The sequence below is a fragment of the Camelus ferus genome, chromosome 14 (genome assembly GCF_009834535.1).
Source record: "Camelus ferus isolate YT-003-E chromosome 14, BCGSAC_Cfer_1.0, whole genome shotgun sequence".
Classification (NCBI taxonomy): Eukaryota; Metazoa; Chordata; class Mammalia; order Artiodactyla; family Camelidae; genus Camelus; species Camelus ferus.
The window spans coordinates 24,744,053-24,766,473 of record NC_045709.1 but is presented as its reverse complement, the minus strand read 5'-3'; the positions used below and the strand labels follow the sequence as shown (position 1 = coordinate 24,766,473).

Below are 22,421 nucleotides of genomic sequence, written 5' to 3'. Positions count from 1 at the left end.
TAGAAGTTCCAGCTCTCACATTCCTTTATCTTCCTGGTGGCCTGAGATAAACCTGGGTGTGATCAGAGGGGCTCCCGTTATTCAGGAAATCTGTGTAAGCAACCAGGGACAAAATTCAAATTTATTTCTTACCTTAGGGCGCCAACTTAATGTCAATAGATCAGAAGAGTTGCAAACAGAAATACATGTATACTTTCTTATGCTTACCTGTGTTGTTCCTTTGAACTCTTTACTCTTTTACATGGATTTGAGTTACTGTCTCGTGTTCTTTCATTTTGGCCCGTGGGGCTCTCATCACTGTTTCTTGTTGGGCTGGTCTGCTAACAGCGAGTTCTCTGTAATGCGTTGTTAGGGTTATCTCCGTGTGTGGTATTGTTTTCAAAGAGGCTTTGAGAGGAAAGGAGAGGAGGTATATATTCTCACTGTTGTTATATTAACCCTTTTTACCGTCTCAAGCCTTCTTCTTTTGTGCCTGTGGATGAAGATGCTGTCGGGGTGGCTTCCTCACTCCAGCACAGCTCTGCCCTCCCTGCCCCAGCGCTGTTGTTGGGAGCATCACGCTTCTGTGTGTGGAAGGCTTCGTCTTCCACACACAGAAGGCTGTTTATTTATAGACTTTGCTGTGTGATAATTACATATTCACCTTTACTGGTGCTTGTTTTTTAATGTGGATTTGAATTACTGCCTGGGGTCACTTCCTTTCAGCTATAAGAACTTCCTTTAGTGTTTCTTAATGAGTCTGAAATAGAATTTCTCAGTTTCTGTTTCTGAGAATGTTTTAATTTCACCTCCATTTTTAAGAGATAGCTTTGCTGAATATAAAATTCTTGATTGTCATTCTTTTTCTTCCTTTGAGTGTCATCCATCTGCCTTCTTGGCCTGCAGGTATTTGATTAGAAGTCAGGTGTTAATCTTATCTGGTATCTCTTGTATGTTATTAGTTACATTTTGTTACTGCTTTAAAGATTATTAGTTTATTGTTTACTTACTTATTTAGTCTTTTTCAGTGGTTTGACTGTGGTTTGTCTAGGTAGGGATTGCTTGGGAGGTTTTTGAGCTTTGGGATGTGTTTGGCCCAAGTGTTGTTTGCTTTCAGTATTCTTTCTTTCCCCACCCCTTCCTTTCCCCCTTCACCCTCTGGGGCCATCGTGCATGTGTTGAAGTGCTTGATGGTGTCCCAAAAGCTTGTGGGACTGTTCCTTCCTTTCATTCCTTTGTCTGCTCCTCAGACTGGGTAATCATTTGATCTTACTCATGTTCACGGATTTCTTCTGCCTGTTCGAACTACCGATGAACTCTCCTAGTAAGTTTTTTATTTAGTTATTTTACTTTTCAGCTCCAGATTTTCTGTTTGGTTCTTTGTTATAACTTGTATCTGTTGTTGTCCTGTTTGGTGAGACCTTGTTCTCTTACTTGAGTTTTGTAGACATAATTCCCTTTAGTTCTTCGGGTATTAAAAATAGTTTACAGTGTTTCTCTGGTAAACCCAGTGTGTGGTCTTCCTCCAGAGTAGTTTCTGTGGCCTGCCTTTGTCCCCCTGTGTGTTGCCGTACTTGCCTGTTTCTTTGTGTGTCTCTTTATTTTTTATTGTAACTGGACATTTCAAGCAATATAATGTGGCAGTTCTGGAAATCAGATTGACCCTGCTCTACCCCAGAGTTTGTTCTTGCTATTTGTTGTGGCTATTTATTTGATGACTTTGCTGGACTTTTAAAAGTTCTGTGAAGTCTGTGTCCTTCATCACATGAGGCCACATGACAGGTTCTTTCCAAGCTTGAAATGAGTCTCCCCCTCTTCTGAAGGACCCTGCTCTGTACAAGGGCATGCCGGCAGTGTTCCCATGGCTGATACTTCTGCCTAGCCCTCTACACTTACTGCTTGCACTGAGCCCCAGGGTCATCCAGAGATGGGAGACTGGGGCCTTCTCCAGCCTTTCCTGTGCATGCGTATGGCCCTGTGTGTGGCCTTCTGGGTCCCTAGGAATATGTTGGGGTTCTTCAAACCCCTTACGGACATTTGTTCCCCAGATTTCCTGTAAGGTTTTGGTCAGCCTCTTGTTTGCCTCAGTTGGTACAGCTGCCTCAGGTTCATGTTAAACAGTTACCACCAGTTCTTTTCAACAAATGCCCTGGTAGGTAGATGTTTTTCTGGGTGAGCTCTGAGTCAGATCAGATAGAGATAAGCCATGAATGGGCCTTTCCAAGGATCTACCAGATGGGGCACATTGTGACAGTCCTCTGTCAGTGTTTCAGGAGCCCCAGATGCATTTTGTCCCCTCCAGTGGCTGCCAGGCTGCTAGTTTTCTCAGCTGGTGTGGAGCTGGGGAAAAGGAGGTGAGAATCGGACAAGTTCAGTGTCACAGGGTTTGCCGTTCTGAGACTCAGCTGTTTTTTCTAGAGTAAATACTCCTCAGACTGTTGTAAGCTGTTGGGTAACTTCCAAAGTTCTGGAGTTTATTCTGACAGTTGTTGGAGGAATAGACTTTTGGAGCTCCTAACTGCATTTCGGAAGTACTTCCTCCAGGTAAACACATGTAGAGGCTCTTCACGACCCTTCTGTAGACAGGACAGTCTGACTTCAGTCGTAATTGCAGATTAGAGCCAGTGCACATCGCGTGGACGGGGTCAAATCCGTCTTCAAAGAAAGGTTATCTTCCTGTGCTCCCTGGTCTGACAGGGTGAGGAGATGAAAGTTCAGTTAAGGTTAGTTATTCTGGGCCTGGACTGCTACAGAGGCATGAAAATAGGGTGCGCACGACGCGGTTCTGAGCTCTTCAGCGCACACCCATAGCAACTGAAGGAATGCAGAGCTGTTTAGGTGGAGGGTCCGAAGCAGCTTCGCAAAGGGAAGTGGAACTTGAACGCAGTCGTGAGGGGTGAACGTCGCTGAGTCAGGGAAGGAGAAGGAAGAAGACAGTCTGCTGGGGGCCAGCCCTTCTACTTTAGAGGGTTTTGTTTTTGTTTTTTACTACAGAAGAATGAAAAATAAGGGTAAACAGGTTGCTGATAGAGTCTAGAAGTGGCAGCTGATTAGTCTAAAAGCCCATTAAACATTCATTAAATATAAGTAAATGAAGTGTTAGAAAAAAGGGAAGGTTTTAAAATTATTTTTGCAGGTGGGATTTGACATCTGCTAAGTTACAAAGCTTTTGGTGTTGAATATGTGAAATTTTCCAATATTTTTAGGTGTCATTTGCCAATGCTTTATATTGGATTAGAATATGGATTGACCAATAACTCAAAACTGGCTGAAAGATTCTTCGGCCAAGCTCTAAGCATCGCACCAGAAGATCCATTTGTTATGCATGAGGTTGGCGTGGTTGCGTTTCAGAATGGAGAGTAAGTACTGAAAGGCCCAAGCCCTTCTGCTCCTCTTCTGTAAACAGAACAAAACCTTCATCACTAGAGCTTAACTGATCAGAGTGACTCTTCATAGATGTTTATTTTAGGGAAGGAGGTGGACAGTTAAAGAGAATAACAAGTGTTACCTTGGAATTCTTTAGAAATGCTAAGCCTGAGTTTTGGTCTCCTTTGCTGTGGGCTGTCACCAGCTGTTAGTTCTAGGATGGGACAGTTGTTGCCAACTCTGTCAAGTCACTGGAGCCCACAGGTTGGCCTGGAGGCCCTGCGGAATCCTTGGTCATCTCTTTGCTGGCTAGGAGTTTGGTTCACACATTTGAGAAAGATTTCGCACAATTTTGAAACAGAAATACTTCTTTTTCAGTTACCAGTTAATCTGAAAATGAAACCAATTAGAATGACCCAGTTTCTGAGTTTCCTGGTTGGTAGCTGAAGCATTACTGTAGTCTTGAATATTTATAGAATAAGTAGTTCAGTGTCAATTAGAAAAAGAACTATCTATAGTCCTTTGCACTAAACTATATAAGTTTTAAAACAGTAAATTAGTACTACTGTAGTGTTTTTTGTGTGTATTCTAAAAACTGGATTATCTAGTATTTATAAAAGAGTTTGGAGCCTTTTTAATAATGTATAGTAACAATTTAATATGCAGTCAATTTATTTGTCACCCTGAAGTCGGTACTTGACAGTGTTTTCACATATGCGAACGAGGGTGTGTCCCAGTGGAGGTCAAACAAGTTGTTCTGCCTTCTTGTTTCCACCCCTATACTGTGAGCAAGTGTTCTTTCTGCAGTCCATTTGGTGCCCCCCCCCCCATTTTTGTGCCTTTTGTTGGCTATTTCACTGTTTAAAGTGCTCCCAGATGGAGTGCTGAGGTGCCAGGTAGTGTCCGAAGCATGGAGGCGGGTGCTGGGCAGAACACATGTCCAATGAGCCCTGGTGGTGGGGGGTGGGGTGGTTGTGCTGCTGGCGTGGGCTCAGGGCTGTGAGTCAGCACCATACGCTAAGTAAGGTGTTGCCAAAGAGAAGCAGGTACGGAACAGATACACTGAGCACGTGGTGAAGATGTGAGCAGAGTTTGCAGTCTTTCCCCGGGAGCGGGTGTTTGGCACTGGCTGGAGTGGGGCTCACAGTGACTTCGCAGAAGATAATTTCCTAGAATGTTGAGAATATGCTGTATCTCCTAAAATCATCGCCTCTTGTGATGTTGAGTCATTTATCTCACTTAAATTTGAATTTTAATAAACTATTTTCAGAAGTTTACCTCGTATCTCAATATTACTGGAAAGAGATACATTTTTCTTAAAATGTTTGTACATGCTAATTTTGAATAACCTGCAACCTTTTCCCCTCTATTTCAGATGGAAAACAGCGGAAAAATGGTTTCTCGATGCTTTGGAAAAAATCAAAGCAATTGGCAATGAGGTATTCTATGTAATACCTGTAAATACACACACACACACTCATAATTGTGTTTACTATTAAATGAAAAAAAAATACTGTTAGACAGTGTGTCTTGCCTTGAATGTAATAACCTAGTGTTTATCATAGCAGGTGTTTGTTAATGTTTGACCTGTCCTGGTGCAAAGTGTTTTTCCACATGGTGCAAAGTGAGTTTGTTTCTAATTGAGAGGGCAGGTGTTGGCTGTTTGCTTCTTAAGAGGCTCTAGTTTTGGGCTGTGGGATTAGACAGAATATATTTGATATGGGAAATATGTGATGATTAGTGGAAGCTGGTAGGCAGTGTGGCATCCAGCATGTCCTTTTTGAGAACTTAAGAACCTCGTCTTTGATTCCAGGAATCTGGGATGCGGAAAAGGGTTAGATGTCATTAAATCAGACCTCTCATTGCGCTTCCTTACCTGGTACTTGATGCGTATTTAGGCCTTTAACTAGGGTCCGTCGTGTGAAGCATGTGTGAATTTGTGCTAACAAACTTTCCAGCCAGCGTGGCTGTGTCAGCACTGGTGTTACATTAAAATGACAACAGCTTTAGATACTGTGAGCTTCTGGGGTTGTGGGCTTGCTTGTTGCCACTCTTTGGTTCCTGGTTCTTTTTATTCTCACCTGTGTTGTTTTATTCTGTCTGATTATCACTTCCCAGTTTCGTTCTGTTCCTGTCTGGCACACTTGCCCACAGCCCGCATCTTCCTTCGTTGCGAGTTCCTCTTTCCTGAGGCAGACACAGCTCCCCGGGGCCCTGCCAGGTGGCAGTTTACCTGTCCCTGGAGACAGAGCTTTGTTTACTTTGCTGTCTTCTTATTTGTCAGATGAGCTTAGAAACACTGTACTTCTGAGTGTCTGCACGTGGAGGTACGTGAAACAGGCTCTTCCACAGCTCAGCCTCGGGTGGGCTGGGCAATACATGTTTCTGGAGTATAGGTTGCCACTTACCACCTTGCCAGTTTTCAAAGGGTTTCAAATCCCTTAGGACCTTGCTACTCAAGACTGGACCAGCCGCATCAGACTGGACCTTAGAGCTCGTTAGAGGTGCAGACCCTCACTCCTACTGAGCCAGGGTCTGCAGGGTTAGCAAGGTCCCCAGGTGGTTCTCAGGCACAGAGAAGTTTGGGCTGCACTGTCCTAAAGCAGTGATGATCAGAAGACACTGGATTCTTACAGACATTTAAAGTAATGGTTTAATTACGAAAGCACAAGACTATTAACCTTTCAGAATGCCCATTAAAGGGTTATATGCAGAGGGGGAGATACTGTGTGACTTAGTTATAAACTGCAGCAAATGTCAGAGTAGCCACAGGAAAGCAGTTGTGCCCAGGAATCATTAAGATTTATTTTGCCGACGTGGGCAGCGCCTCCTAGAGCCAGGCCCAGGGCAGAGAGTGCGGCCCAGGTGTGTTTGTTCACCTGGTCCTGACTCACTGCTCACGTCAGCTGTGTCTGAGGCTCTGAGCTGTGCATTGGGAGGGAACAGAGAATGGTTCGGTGTTGACTGTCTTCAGGTCTGTCAGGGCGCGTGCACAAGTAAACTGGCAGTGATGACAGTGCACGGACCCGCTCTGGTGGATGGAGTAAGGGAGGCCTCGCAGACTTGAGGGCAGGTCCAGGAGGCCTTGCGGCCACGAGGACACACACCTCAGTTCTAAAGGACGGATGGACGGCAGGCGGCAGAAATAAGGAAAGGGGTGTTTTCAGGTGTAGAGAATGGTGCATGTGAAGTTGGAGCTGGGTCAGTGTGGCGCGGATTTTGAGCTCACAGAGAATGTCAAGAAACAGGGTGGGAGGGCTGAGTGCAGGTCTTCAGGGACCTTAAAGACAACGTGAGAGTTTGCGCCTTGTCCTGAGGTGGCAGGACAGTGAGAGGGTTAGGACGGGCAGTCCGGTCAGACTCACGAGGCCCACAGGTCTTGTTAATGGGGGTGCAGTTCTGATGAAGAGGCTGATGAACAGGCCTCGGTGACCCTGGAGCGGTCAGGGAGGACGTGGGTGCTGAGGGCAGGGGTGACACTGGGGAGCTGGGATGGCAGGAGAGACAGCGTAAGAGTTCAGCATGTGGCTCATTGGGGTTGAAGTACTTGTGAGATTTCTGAGTAGAGATATTTGGGAGGCAGATGGAAAGCTCTGGCCTGGAGGTAAATTTGAACTTCTTCAGCACAGAGGGCTCCTTGACAAGTTGTACTGTTGGGATACTGGAGTCCTCAGGATGTCTCGTCTGGTAGGGAAGCTGGAGGCGCTGGACACTCTTGCCTGGTGCTGTGGGAGCACCAGGAGGGAGCCCCTCGCTCATGAAGATGCTTGAGTCAGCCCGATGCAGACGCTTGGGCTGAAAAGCACAGTGTAAACCCTGCATCTGATGTTGCTCTGTTTTAGGTGACAGTTGACAAATGGGAACCTTTGTTGAACAACTTGGGGCATGTCTGCAGAAAACTTAAGTAAGTGAAGTAAAGCATTTTTAGAAATATTCTTTGTGACTAAAACTTTGCTTACTTTTGTGTAGCCTTTTCCACATTTTATAAGATCCTCCAGCTTTCTTGTACTTGGCTACTCAGATTTAACAAGGACCAAAATAATTGTTTTTATCATCTCTGTTGGTATAATTTTACTTTAGAAATACATTGAGAATTATAATAACTTTTATTTTCTTAGATTAAAAATTTTTAATGTTCAGAATTGGGAGAATTAAGACAGCAGGCCCCAATTAAAACCGTATCCATCCCTCACTCTCTGTTTTCCTCTGGTTACCAGTTTTGTGATGTGACAAACAATGACAATTGAAAAATAGATTCTTTGGTTAAATGAGTTTGGGAAACTTGAGGCTACTCAGAATTTAGCAGGTTTTTCAGGATTTCTTGGAGTCTTTACTATTTATTAATGAACTGCAGCATTTCCCAAACATTTTTGAGCACAAAACCTTTTTCTCACAAAAGGTTTTACAGGGCAAGGATTCCGGAGAGTTTTGGGACATGCTGCTCCCAGTAAGTCCTGTGGACCTTAAAGCATAGCTGTCTGGTTGCTTTTAACCACCACTGGTGTGGGGGACTTGTCTTCACATCCAGAAGACCCTGCCGGGTGATGGTCGAGAGTGGGGCTCTGCTTTCAGTCTCCCGCCAGGCTCCACACCAGGCCCCACACAGAAGGCAGCTGATAGCCCTGCAGGAGTGCCACCCCGGCGGGAAGGCAGGAGGACACACGGAGGGGGTTAGACACACTGGTGGGGTGGAGGCTGTCACAGTCTGGACGTTACTCTGATAGAGGAAGGAGTTTCTTTCTTGTGTGTTCTTGTAGGCGCATGCTTTTCCGGACATGGTACCCACTGATTGTTCTCTCCTCTTGTCCTCCTCCCTCCTGCCTCCCTCACAGGAAGTACACGGAGGCCCTGGACTACCACCGCCAGGCCCTCGTGCTCATCCCTCAGAACGCGTCCACCTACTCTGCCATCGGGTACATTCACAGTCTGATGGGCAACTTTGAGAACGCTGTTGACTATTTCCACACAGTATGTCTCTCGTTTGTGTCTAACTTTAAATCTTGTTACATTTACCACTTTTTTTTTAAGATCTCTTCTAGGCAGTGTTTTGTTACTTTACAAAAGTACGGTTTAAGTTTATGCTTTAAAATTCTTCAAGCAACCTGTATTTTATTGTTTTCTTTGCAGAGAAGAGTCTGTGCACGTTGTACAGTGCTCATCAGAATAGAAACAGTTGTGAGACCCGTCCTGAGTATCAGTGAGACGCGGGTCTGGGGTATTCGCCAGCGCAGTCTCAGCTGGGTGTGCGTCTGTGGGAGCCCTCAGGGAGCTCTCCTATTTATGACTGTAACTAATTCCCTCAGACCGCATTAGTAGATGGACAAACTGTTTGCATTCATCACAAGGAAAGACTCTCTCCTTAATCCATACACAGTATTTCATCAAGTCTGAGACACCATTAGTAAGCAAGATGATCACACGAAACAAATACGCTGCCATTTAAACTTTAACACAGTTCTAGCCTATTGTTTCAGATTTTCTTTGTACTTAGAAAAAGTGTTCTTTTGGACGTATGAGGACATAGATTTTTATCAGGGATCACTCTAATACCTACATAAAAAAAGAAGATATAAATGAAAGATGTTCAGTTCTTCACACTCAGAGTTTGGTTCTTCTAAATCAATATTCCTGTTTTCCCCAAATTGTGTCCTGGTGTCAGTGCTCACACCCCACTCTTCCTTCAGGTTCCTCCCGGCCAGTGGCATTGGCTCTGCCAGAAAGGGTCACCAGAAGGTTTTTAGATGACAGCCACAACTCAGGTGTCTTCTTTAAGTGTTCCTCACGTGGTCTGTGGTCTAGTGCATGCCACCAACGAGGCCACCAAGTCCACAATGCTGATGCATGTACCCTGATCACAGCTGTGGCTGGCTGACCGCAGTACTAAGGAACCTCCGGTTGAAAGACTTCCCCAGTTCAGAAGTGCTAGAATTTGAAAAAAATGGTGAAATAACTGTATTTGGAGAAAGAGATAAAATATGAGAAAATTCTGTGTTTTAAAGGTGAAATTTGTGAGTGATAGAGAGACTTTCAGGCAGGATGATCCTGAGGAACCGCTGAGACACCTAGAGCACGCACGGAGCGACTCACAAGTGTGACTGGCAGCTTTATAGTTCATGTGGCCTTTCAGATGTCTGTACGTGTCTTCTGTGATTTAGTTAATAACAAAGGGCTCTCTGTGGAGGTGGAGTCTTTACCATCTTCTGGAGGAGGGAGTTTCAGACACAGAAAAGGAAAAGAACAGTGTGATGACCCTCTGTGTCCTGTCACCCAGTTTCAGCAGTATCGAGACGTGTCCCCTGGTGATGGCTGTGTCCCCACAACTCTCACTTCCTCCACCCCCATCCTGGATTCCCTGGAGTATGTTGAATTGCGTCCTGTGGGACTATTTTTAGCCAAAGAGAAGGAAGTAAGTTTTCCTGTAATAACCAAGCTGCGTCTTTCCTGGCAGGCCCTGGGTCTTCGGCGAGATGACACCTTTTCTGTCACGATGCTTGGTCACTGCATTGAAATGTACATTGGTGACTCTGAAGCCTATATTGGTGAGATTATAATTATTCTTGTTGATGTTGTATTCCGTTGTTTAGACTGTCGTTTATCTCTGTTTAGGTTTCTCAAATTCTCATGCACTGTCCTCAGTTTATCTTTCTAATCATCCTAACTGCGTTAATATCAAGGAACTTCATTTATTTCAGTTGAACAATGTTGTGGGAATTAGTGATTCATTAAGTGTCCATTCAGTTTAAAGTTGAGTACTACTATAAGCAAAATACTGTTACAGAATATGCATAAAGCAGTGTGATGTACAGGAATCAATCTAATTGCAACACTGAAAGAAATCTTGAGAGATTTTTCTAATAAACAAGTAAGCAAAGTGTAGCATGTTAATCTTTGCGCTTCAGTGGGACAGTAAGTCGGCTTACATTCATATTACAGCGCTAGATAGTTCTTTAACTTTTTTTTTTTTTTAAGATTAGCGAGTCATAAGATAAGCTTGTATGGAGTTGCTGCACTTGGGCGTCATTTAGTTACGAACATTTTAAGGTAAGGAGGGTTTCAGTGAGGTTAAGTTTTGAGACCTGGACTTCGGGGTAGGCAAAGATTTCTTTAACAGGATGTAAAAGCTGTTAGGAGGAAAAGATGGTAAATTAGGCTTCAATAAAATTAAGAACTAATGTTTATCCAAAAACACTATTAACAGAGCAAAATGGCATATCATAGACCAGGAGAAGTCACCACAATATATAGGCTTATCAGAGAACTTGTGTCGTGAATACGAAATCCTACAGTAAGGGAAAGTTCAGCCAAAAATGGGCAAAATACTTGAACAGGAGCTTCACCAAAGAGGACATTCAGATAATTAGAAAGCAAATGAAGGTGCTCAGTACCATTACTTACCAGGAAAGTGAAGCAGAAACCACAGTGAGGCAGCACTGTGGACCTGCCAGAGTGGCTAAAGGTGCGAGGTGCCGGTAGCTCCTCGTGTTGGTGATGACGCGTGCATTACTGGTTGTTGGTGGGGGTCCAGCAGGTAAAACCTCTTTGGAAAACTGTTTAACAACACAGCTGCTGACGTGTAGCAGGCCTGTCATATCTGTTACCTGTTGCCGCCTGACGCTGCTCCAACCACAGAGACACACTGCTCCTCGCAGCCTGCGGGCTGGCTGGCTTGCTTGGTGGTCTCGTTCACTTGGTGGGGCCGACGTCCAGAATGGCCTCGTCTGTGGGGTTCTCACTGGAACAGCTGGGCTCTCCGTGGGTCTGTATCCCAGTCTCTTCATAGCACCGTGGCCTCAGGGTCCCGAGGGGCAGTATCCAAACCTTCAAGACCTCTTGGTCTGGGAGTCGCACAAAGTCACTTTCATCGCATTCTGTACATCAGTATGAGCGACGCGACTATGTGCAGAGTCCACACAGGAGGGTCAGGGTCAGGGGCATGGGTGATGGGAGGTGTGGCTCGTTGGGGGTGGTTAGGGCAGTGAGTGACCTGCCACACCGACTTTATGATGTAGCGGTTATGCTCCTGGGTTATGCCCAGGAGAAACAGGTGGCTCAGTGAGTTGGTATTCACTCGCAAGATTGCACACAGCAGCTTCATTCCTGGCAGTGTCTCCTGCACATGACCGACTGTGCGTCAGTAGGAGATGGAGACCAATGCGCACTTCAGGGACCAGCTGCTGAGTCGTGTTGTGGCATGTGTGAATCTCACAGATTTTGACCAGAAAAGAATATATATATGATTAATTCCATTTTTATGGAGATTAGTGATAAGCAAAACTAATCGGTGGTAGAAGAATTGGAGTAGTGATTGAAAAGCGAAGTGTTCATTAGAGAGGCCTGAGGAGGTTTTCTAAGAGCTGGGAGTGTTCTGTTTTGGTCTGGTGGTGCTGATGTGGGTGTGCACATAGGTGAGAAGTCACCTAGCTGTGCACGCTTTTTGGATTGTATGTCATGGCTCAATTTTTTAAAACTTAAAAAACAAAGAAGGGACTTGAACTCTGTCATCCTGAAGACCTTGGGCTGGAATCTCAGCTTTACCACTCAGTAGCGGCTTTGGGGCCAGTGTGAGGCTTAGTTTCCACGCTTGTCCGAGGAGGAGTTGTAAGGCTTAAATGCAGAAGTCCTATGAAGTTAGGCAAGGTCTGGAGAAACAGTGCCGAGTGGGACAGATGTTTTACCTGTCCTCACAAAGGTAATGGCCTCGGAGGTGCGGAGGCTGCTGAGCCCCACTAGGCCGAACCTGCCTGTGCTTCTGAACGTCCTCCCGGCCGTCGCCCTTCATAGTAAGAATCAAAAGAGCAGGGGAGTGACTGGAACAGTCTTTCTCCCAAGCTGTGCTTGTGCCCCTGAAAGTACATTCGGCCTAAATGACGGAGCAGTGTTATGTATCGATGGAAATGGCAGGTAAGTGGAATCTCTTACTTTGTTCTTACTCTGGCATTTCTCTCTTTCTAGGAGCAGACATTAAAGACAAGTTAAAGTGCTACGACTTTGACGTGCATACAATGAAGACGCTAAAAAACATTATCTCACCCCCGTGGGATTTCAGGGAATTTGAGGCAGAAAAACAGACTGTGGAGGAAGCAGGGCTTGCGCCGCTGGTGGCCTCAAGGAAGACTCCAGATTCCAGACCTTCCTTGGAGGAAGCATTTGAAATTGAAATGAATGAAAGCGACATGATGTTAGAGACGTCCATGTCGGACCACAGTATGTGATTCCATGCGGGCCGCTTCCACGCCGTCCTGGAGAGGTCAGCGTTTCATCCTCCTGTGGCTCGAGAGTTGCCCGTCGCTCATCACGCTCATCACGCACCCCAGCCACACGTCTGCATTCGGGAGTGGAGACCTGGCCTGAGGGACTGGATGGCACACCTTTGCAGCACATGTTTTCTGGCCCTACAGAATAGCTATATGAAGTGAAATAAAGAAGGTAAACCCTCGTTTACGTCTTTTTTTCTTTCTCAGTAGATTTTTATTTTGGACTAATTTTAGATTTACAGAAAACCTGTAAAGGTCGTACAGAGAGCTTCCGTACATCCTCACCTGGTCCCCCGTTGATAACATCTTGCATCCCATGGGACTTTTATCATGACTAAGAAACCCACGTTGGTATGTTTCCAGCAGCTAAACTCCAGACTCTTGGGTATCACCCATTTTCCCACTGATGTCCTCTTCCTGTGCCTGTGCCCAGGGGCCACACGGCCCAGTCTCCACTTCCCCCAGGCACCTCTTGTCTGTCATGAGCTGAACAGTTTTGAGGAGGACTTGTCAGATATTTTCTAGAGTGTCCCTCAATTTTGAGTTTGTTTTGAGTACGTCTCATGATTGTTTTGTTAACTAGTTTTGAGTATTTCTCATGATTAGACTAGGGTTAAGGGTTTTGGGGAAAATACCTCAGTTGTGAAGTACCTTTCTCCTCACATCACGTCAGGGTGCCCAAGGCCAGCGTGGTGCCCGCAGGAGGTGTTGGCCTTGTCCCTGGTGACAGTGGTGTCTGCCAGGCCTCTGCACTGTAGTCAGCGTTTCCCTTGCTGTGCTGTGTTCTTAGATGTCAATCACTAGGCCCAGCCCACCCTCCGTCGGACTAGGGTTTAAGCTCCATCCTCGGGATTGTGGGGTGGGGGTATCTGCACATATTATTTGGAATTTTTCTGTAATGAAATTTCATCTCTTCTCTCCAATTTATTTATTCGTTTTATTTATCCCATTTATTTATTTATCAGTGTAGACTGCTGTTATATATATTTCCTATTTTAGGTTAAAATTCTGTACTAATATTATTTATTTTGTGGCTTCAGTTGTTTCAGCTTTGGCCATTGGAGCTCTCTGAGCTGGGCTCCTGTGTCCCTGTGACTTTCCTTTTGGTGAAGTGCACAGGACATAAACTGTGGCCTTCAGTGAACAATCGCGAGCGCTGTTGGTGACAGCTGCACCACTTAGTGCGAGACAGGTGTTGGGGGGGGTTCGTGTACGGGGCTCTGCCTCTGCTCACCTAATGCGCTGAGAAACAACGTGTGTGCAGGTGCGGACAGATAGCCTTTTTCACCGTTTTCAAGTGTATAATTTAGTGGCATTTATTTCCAGCTTTTCTTCATGACTGCAAACAGAAACTTTGTCCCCATTAAGCAGTAATTCCCCACTCGTCCCGCCTTCAGCCTGTGGTAATCTCTAAGCTAATTTCTGTCTCTGAATTTGCCTATTCTGGATAATTTCATGTAAGTGGAATCATACAGTATTTGTCCTCTTCTGTTTCGTTCATTTTATTTAGCATAATATTAGCATGTTGGAGCTTTTATCAGAACTTCATTCCATAGTGTTGTGGCTGAATGCTATTCCAGTATGTGTATGTTTACCACTTACCTACCATTTATCTGTTGGTGGACACTTGGGTTGTTTTCATCTTTTAGCTACTGGCAATATTAACTTTTTGAGGATGTGGCACACTTTTTTCACAGTGGCTGCACTATTTTACATTCCCACCAACAGTGCATGAGGGTTTCAGTTTCTCCGCATCCTCACTGCTGGTTTTTACTGGGTTTTTTTGTTTTTTGTATTGACTGTAGCCATCATAGTAGGTGGAAGTAACACCTCATTTTGGTTGATTTGCATTCCCCTAGTGACTAGTGATGTTGAACAGCTTCTCCTGTGCTCATTGGCCATTTGTGTTTCTTCTTTGGAGAAATGTCTATTCAGATCCTTTGCGCACTTTTAAATGGAGTTGTTTATCTTGTTGAGTTGCCGGAGTGCTTTGTGGATTTTTGATATTAAACCATTGTTAGGTCCAAAGTATGCATGTATTTTCTCCCATTTTTTGAGTTGTCTTTTGACTCCCTTAATTATGTACTTTGATACCCAAAAGTTTTTAAATTAATGAAATCCAATTTATTTTTTTCTTTCATCTTTGACTTTTGTAGACTGTGCTTTTGGTGTCATATTTAAGAAACTTGCTAAATCCAAGGTTATGCAGAGTTTCACTATGTCTTCTTCTGAGATTTTTATAGTTTTAGGTCTCACAGTTAGGTCCTTGATCCATTTTGAGTTAATTTTTGTATATGGTGTGAGGTCCCGCTTCATTCTTCTACATGTGGATGTCCAGTTTCCCAGCACCATTTCTTGAAGAAACTATTGTCCTTGTCCTGTTGAATGGTCTTGGTGCCCGTGTTGAACTGATGATAAATATGAGGGTGGGCTCTGGGCTCTGAACTCTGTTCCTTTGGTCCCTGTGTGTGTCTGTATGCTAGTGCCACACTGTTTTGTTAACTAGTTTTGTAATAAGTTTTGAAGTAGGAAAGTGTGAGTTCTCCGACTTTGTTATTTTTCATGGTTCTTTTGACTATTTTGGGTTCCTTGAATTTCCATATTAATTTTAGGGTTTTTCTTTTTTCCATTTCTGGGACAAAAAAACCATTGGGATTTTGATAGGGATTTCATTGAATTTGTGTGTCTTCTTAATATTATGTTTGATCCATAAACACAGGATGTCTTTTCATTTATTTATCTTTAATGTCTTTCAGCAGTGTTTTACAGTCTCCATTGTACAAGTCTTTCACCTCCTTGGTTAAGTTTATTCCTAAGTATTTTATTCTTTTCAATGCTTTTGTGAATGGAATTGTTTTCTTAATTTTATTTTTGGATTATTCATTTCTAGTGTATAGAGTTAGAACTGGTTTTTGTTTGTAGACTTTGTATCCTGAATGTGTTTATTAGTTTTAACAAATTGTACGTGTGTGTGTGTGTGTGTGTGTGTGTGTTCTTCAGAATTTTCTATGTAATAGGATCATGTCGTTTGCAAAGAGAAGTAGTTTTACTTCTTCCTTTCCAGTTTGGATTCCTTTTGTTTCTTTTCCCTGCATAACTGTTGGCTAAACCAGTTCTAGTATTTTGCTGAACAGAAGTGGCACAAACAGGCATTTCTCATCTTTAAAGGACAGCTTTCCGGCTCTCTTATTAGATACATGTATGTTTATACTTGTTGTATCTTCTGAATCCATGTAAAATAAGCAGATGATTATCAGTAACGTCATTTTTTTCATTTTTTAATCAAAGTATAGTTGATGTACAATATTATATAAGTCACAGGTGTACAATGGTGATTCACAATTTTTAAAGATTGTATTCCATTTAAAGTCAAAATACTGGCTATATTCCCTGTGTTGTACAGTACATTCTTGTAGCTTATTTATTTTATACATAGTAGTTTGTACCTCTTAATCCCCTTCCCTGTCTCACCCCTCCCCTTCCCTCTCCCCACTGGTAACTACTAGTTTGTTCTCTATATCTATTTCTTTTTTGTTATATTCACTAGTTTGTTGCATTTTTTAGATTCCACATATAAGTGATATCATATGGTATTTCTTTCTCTGACTTACTTCACTTAGCATAATACCCTCGAAGTCCACCCATGTTGTTGCAAATGGCAAATTTTTACTTTTTTATGGCCGAGTAATACTGTTATATATATATATATATATATGTATCTCACACATCTTTATCCATTCTTCTGTTGATGGACACTTAGGTTGCTTCCATATCTTAGCTATTATGAATAGTGCTGCTGTGAACATTGGGGTGCATGTATCTGCTTGAATTACTGTTTTTGTGTTTTTTTGGGGTACTTACCCAGGAGTGGAATTGCTGGATCATATAGTAGTTCTATTTTTAGTTTTTTGAGGAACCTCCATTCTTTTCCATAGTTGATGCACCAATTTATATTCCCACTGACAGTGTATGAGGGTTCCCTTTTCTCCACGTCCTTTCCAACATTTGTTACTTGTGTTCTTTTTGACAGTAGCCGTTTTGACAGGTGTGAGGTGATATCTCATTGTGGTTTTAATTTGCATTCTCTGATGATTAACAGTGTGCACGTGCATCTTTTTATGTGCCTGTTGGCCACCTGCATGTCCTCTTTGGAGAAATGTCTGTTCAGGTCTTCTGCTTGTTTTTTACTGAGTTTTTGTGTTTTTTTTTAAGTTGTATGAGCTGTTTATATATTTTGGATATTAACCCCTTATCAGTCACATCATTTGCAAATATTTTCTCCTATTCTGTAGGTTGTCTATTTTTGTCAATGGTTTCCTTTGCTGTGCAAAAGCTTTTAAGTTTAATTAGGTCCCATTTGTTTTTTGGTTTTTTTTCTTTCTTTCATTTCTTTTGCTTTAGGAGACGAATCTAAGAAAATATTGCTAAAATTTATGTCAAAGAGTGTTCTGCCTATTTTTCTTCTAGGAGTTTTATGGTTTCCAGTCTTTCATTTAGGTCTTTAATACATTTTAAATTTATTTTTTGCATATGGTGTTAGAAAATGTTCTGATTTCATTGTTTCACATGTATCTGTCCAGTTTTCCCAACACCACTTATTGAAGAGACTCTCTTCTCTCCATTGTATTTTCTTGCCTCCTTTGTTGTAGATTATTGACCACAAGTGTGTGAGTTTATTTCTGGGCTCTATCCTGTTTCATTGATCCATGTGTCTGTTTTTGTGCCAGTACCATACTGTTTTGATTACTGTAGCCATGTAGTATTGTCTGAAGTCAGGGAGCAAGATTCCTCCAGCTCTGTTCTTTCTCAAGATTATTTTGGCTATTCAGGGTCTTTTGTGTGTGCATACAAATTTTAAAGTTATTTGTCTTAGTTCTATGAAAAATCCCCTTGGTATTTTGATAGAGATTGCATTGAATCTGTAGATTGCCTTGGGTAGTATGGGCATTTTAACAATATTAATTCTTCCAACCCATGAACACACTATAGCTTTCCACATGTTTGTGTCATCTTCCGTGTCTTTTGTCAGTGTCTTATTCTCTTCCAAGTACAGGTCTTTTACCTCCTTAGGTAGGTTTATTCTTAGGTATTTTACTCTTTTTGATCTGATGGTAAGTGAGTTTGTTTCCTTAATTTTTCTTTCTGATCTTCCATTGTTAGTGTATAGAAATGCACAGATTTCTGTATATTAAATTTATATTCCAAACTTTACCAAATTCATTGATGAGCTCTAGTAGTTTTCTGGTAGCGTCTTTAGGATTTTCTATGTACAGTATCATGTCATCTGCAAACAGTGACAGTTTTACTTCTTCCTTTCCAATTTGAATTCTGTTTTACTTCTTTTTCTTGTCTGATTTCTGTGGCTAGGACTTTGGAAATTATGTTGAATAAAAGCGGCAAGAGTGGGCATCTTTGTCTTATTCCTGATCTTAGAGGAAATGCTTTCAGCTTTTCACCATTGAGTGTGATGTTAGCTGTGGGTTTGTCATATATGGCCTTTATTATGTTGCAGTATGTTCCGTCTGTGCCCATTTCTGGAGAGCTTTTGTCATAAATGGATGTTGAGTTTTATCAAAAGCTTTTTCTGCATCTATTGAGATGATCACATGGTTTTTATTCTGCGATTTGTTGATGTGGTGTATCACATTGATTGATTTGCAGATGTTGAAAAATCTTTGCATCCCGGGGATAAATCCCACCTGATCATAGTGTATGATCCTTTTAATGTGATGTTGGATTTGGTTTGCTAATATTTTCTTGAGGATTTTTCCGTCTATGTTCACCAGTGATATTGGCCTGTAATATTCTTTTTTTGTGATCTCTGTCTGGTTTGGGTATCAGGGTGATGCTGGCCTCGTGGAATGGGTTCAGAAGTGTTCCTTCTTCTGTGACTTTTTGGAATAGTTTGAGAAGGATAGGTGTTAACTCTTCTCTAAATGTGTAGTAGAATTCACCTGTGACACCATCTGGTCCTGGACTTTTTTGGTGGGGAGTTTTCTAAATTACTGATTCAATTTCATTACTGGTAACTGGTCTGTTCATATTTTCTGTTTCTTCCTGGTTGAGTCTTGTTAGATTGTACTTTTCTAAGCGTTGGTCTGTTTCTTGTAGAATGTCCACTTTATTGGCATATAGTTGTTCGTAGCAGTCTCTTTTGAACCTTTGTTTTTCTGTGGTGTCAGCTGTAACTTCTCAAGTAAAATCTCAAGATTTAACTACTGTTCTGACTTTTAACACATTAGATTATTTTCACCTCTTCTGGATTTTTAGGGCTATATACATGGACTTACACATTATGTACTCATTTGTATCTGGTTTCTGTCACTCAGTATTATTTTGTCCAGGTTTTTAGTTGTTTACATGTGTATGAGGACAAATTTAGTATATATTTTTCCATGTTGATTGGAGGCAAAAAACCTCTTAATGAACTCTTAATAATTTAAAGTTGACCTTGGGTTTTTTTCTTAAGATAGAAAGTTTGGTCTTTTATTTCTTGCTTTTCTTTGCACTTCTGGTGTTAATTCATATTTTGATGTATTTGTTTTTAATACATCACAAATTTGTTAGCTGCTGTTTAGTTTAGGATGTTTGCAACTAGGATCATCAAAGACTGATCTACTATGAATTACCTTCTTGAGCTGATTATCTTCATAAAGTGACATGGACATTTTTCCTTCTAGAACAGCTTACGTAAAGGAGCAGTTACTTGTTCTTTGAAGGCTAGAAAAAGACCTGTGAAGCCATCTCGATGTGATGTGTCCCTTTTGAATTCTTTCCTACATTTTATTTTGTTAGTGCCATGAGTTGCTTCCTGCTATTTAGACTCAAATAGTGTGTTACTGAGTTTTCACTTTTCTTTTTAAATGCCTTTCTGTCTCTTCTGTCAGGCATCACGTGTGCCTATTTTTATGCCTCCCCTCTCTTTAGCTGGGCTAGAAAATCAAATGGTGGCACCTAATCACTTTTAAAATAAGTTAAAATGAAGGTATTTTATTAATACTTTTTTACATTTATTTGGCCCACCAGACCAAAATATTACTTCATTTAGATTTTTCATTGAACATGTGGTGTGGTTTTTTAGGTTTCTGGAAGAGTGAACTCCTGATCAGTAAGCATGACCTTGCTGGCAGTTCTTTAAGACATAAGAGACAAAAGCTTCAAGACATTTGATAAACTGTTTCATATCAGCAGCAGTCTAGTATCAGTGTTGTCTTCACAGCGTGTCAGAAAGGTAATGTGTGATTGTACTACCAAGTGTTTTCCTGTTATGACTCAGTTCTCTGGTCTCTGGTAATGATGCCTAGTTTCCTAAAAAGGCAACTTTCTTAAGTGACCATGCTGTCATCTTCAAAGAAAAGTGGAGTGTAATAATCACCAGCTGCTTTAAGCTACTGTCATCCATCAGTTAGAGTGGTTATAATTTACCTGGAGTAATATGTAACACTTCCTATGACCAGCATTTCCCCCAGGATCACAGTCATGGGTGGAGTGTTCAGTTAAGCAAAAGCAAAGTTACCTACTATATTCACTGACATTTGGAGATTATTTAACACTGCTTGGTTTTGAATTTAGTTCTCAGTATTTTAAACAGGATGTGTTGGGCAATGTGTAGGAAGCTAGATTTTTTTTGTGCTGCACTTTTTTTTTCATATAAAATCATAAGCGGTTTTACAAATGTATTTCATTTACTGTGTCTTGAAATTTGTATTATACAACTTTATTTAAAGAATAATTTCATCAGACAAACCTGAATTCTAGAGTTCTGTCATTTTTGTGAAACCATTTCTCAGAACTTTATTGGTAATAACAGGAATTAAAGAATCAGAGGGAGTCGTTAAAAATCGACAGTGGTGGAAGTTACAGTGGGGGAAAAGAAGAACATTTTGGCATTTTTTCTGGGTAAACTACAAGAAATGGACATCCAGCAAACATGTGAGTGCCTGGGCTGGGCACACAGCTGAACGAAGACAGGGTTCCTTCCTGAGTGAGGTCAAGTTCTGGGTTTTAGGGAGTGTCCTTCGAGCGTTGGATACAGCTTAGTAACCAGTAAGTGGAGGTGAGCTCAAGGTCCTGGGGGATCTCAAGTGAAGCCATCATGGCTGGGACAGTGTTCAGCTGGGCTGAGAGGTCTTCAGCGAAGTGGGCAGGACGTTCAGGCAGAGGCCACAGCCATAGCGTCATGATGGTGGGCGCAAAATCTTGACAGAAGAAGTGGCACAAGGCGTTGCACGTGATTGGGACAGGAGTTTTCTCCATTTAAGCATTTTGTGGTTTTTGGCTGAGTCATGAAAAAAATCCCTTAGGACAAGAACACTTCAAGAAGAACAGATGTGAAGTGTAAGATTTAGAATCCTTTTTATTATCTCAATCTAGAAACATCACTAAAGAGTTACAATTAGATACTCAGTTGTTTAATCTGTATAATATTTAGAAATTAAAGAGAGAAAAGCTGCAAATAGATTGAGAGCAGTTCTTTAAAAAAGATGCTCCAAATTTATGCTCTGTTCTTAAAGACTGCTGAAACATTCAGATTTTTAAAATGAATGGTTCCCACATTTCTCACCATCAGCGCCTTCTGCCCTTACCTCCCACCCTCAGGATGTAATAAATGATTTTATCTGGTAACAACATTTTCCTGTTCTTTGTCATGGATAAGAGCTTTTGATCAGCATGACTAGACTTTCAATACTGAGTTGAGTGGAGACAGAAAAAGAAACTCTGGATCTAGAGTATGTGACTTCGTCATAGGTGTGTTCCTGATAGGATTCCTTTAGACTTTATGAAATATTGGTAACAGCTCCTGCCTCACTTCGTGGGGTTTTAAAGAACTCAGTTTTGGAACTACTCTGTCAGTCTTTCAGCTCATGTAAAGTGACACATTTCAAGTGTGTTCATAGGTAGTAAGTGGTTCAAGGATAAAGGACTGGATCGCGTTAAACCTAGGTTTACTTCCAGGACCTGCAACCTCTTATTGCCTCACTCGCTCCATCTCTAGTTTCTATTTTTGTACTTGGAAGTTCTGGGAAGAAAGGTGCTATGAATGAAGAATACAGCCAACATCAGTTGAAAATATAAAATATGAAAAACGTGGCATTTAAAAAGTAACATATATAAACTATTCTAATCAGAAGTAGTATTGCCTGAATGTTTGCAAAAGAAAAACATACAAATGTGAACCTGGTTTGGTTGCTGTCCCATTTACTGAATACCTCAAAAAGTTGAGTGAAAATTACCTTGGAAAACATTAAGGCCCTGTTTTGTGAATGCCGCGGGTCTGAGCTGCTCCAATTCAGCCTGTACCACCAATCCAGACAGGAGTCAGCGTTGCCACCTGAGGCCTAAGGACAGCCCAGTGAACCTTCTTTCCCTGCCGGCCAATTTCTGCTGACTGGTGTGTCTATTCTACTTCGTTTAGGAAAGCCATGCACCACCGGTTTCTGCTGTTTGTCAGTCGCTTGATTTGTCTTAAATGTAACTGCTGTTCTCTGATGAAAGGTTCAGATTCCTTGGGGAAAAAAATAAATAGCTGTAAATATCTTATTAAGCACGTGTATGTAATTCTCTGGAACTTTTGGCCAAAAGGCCAGCTCTTCTCCGTGGGGAAGGGCCCCGCTCAAGGCGAAGTCCCCCGGACCAGAACTTCCCGCTGACCCGCTCATGGGCGAGGGCTTCGACCTGTGCGCCCCTAGACCCTCCTAAGTCGGGATGCAGGGGAGCGCGGCAGGCCCGGCTCCACGGCTCCCGGAATCGCACGCGCGGGCCCTGCGGTTGGGGGCGGAGACGGAGGCTGGGCCGGGAGGGGTGCGGGCCGGGCCACCGCAC

At 42.3% G+C, this 22,421-nt stretch overlaps 1 protein-coding gene and 2 long non-coding RNA genes across 6 annotated transcripts in view; 1 reads left to right on the top strand and 2 right to left on the bottom strand.

The window, feature by feature from the left end:
- The window catches only part of CDC16 (cell division cycle 16), a 38,798-nt gene that overhangs the window by 15,042 nt on the left and 1,335 nt on the right, over window positions 1-22,421 (top strand). For 2 of the 4 annotated variants that reach the window (XM_032496555.1, XM_032496554.1), the window contains exons 13-18: window positions 3,186-3,338; window positions 4,721-4,784; window positions 7,188-7,249; window positions 8,178-8,313; window positions 9,794-9,884; window positions 12,298-12,781. In XM_032496555.1, the coding sequence (XP_032352446.1) occupies window positions 3,186-3,338; window positions 4,721-4,784; window positions 7,188-7,249; window positions 8,178-8,313; window positions 9,794-9,884; window positions 12,298-12,557 (766 nt within the window). In that variant the 3' untranslated portion in view covers window positions 12,558-12,781. Of the gene's footprint in view, window positions 1-3,185; window positions 3,339-4,720; window positions 4,785-7,187; window positions 7,250-8,177; window positions 8,314-9,793; window positions 9,885-12,297; window positions 12,782-22,421 lie in introns of those variants that run through there. The other 2 variants (XR_004325830.1, XM_032496556.1) reach the window with 2 other exon arrangements.
- On the bottom strand, window positions 1,492-14,271 carry LOC116668613. The gene is made up of 3 exons (XR_004325834.1): window positions 14,195-14,271; window positions 12,010-12,020; window positions 1,492-1,502 (listed from the first exon to the last, which is right to left on the bottom strand). It is a non-coding gene; the product is annotated as an uncharacterized LOC116668613 (long non-coding RNA).
- LOC116668611 lies at window positions 20,357-22,419 on the bottom strand. Its single transcript, XR_004325832.1, has 3 exons — window positions 22,251-22,419; window positions 21,833-22,104; window positions 20,357-20,912 (listed from the first exon to the last, which is right to left on the bottom strand). It is a non-coding gene; the product is annotated as an uncharacterized LOC116668611 (long non-coding RNA).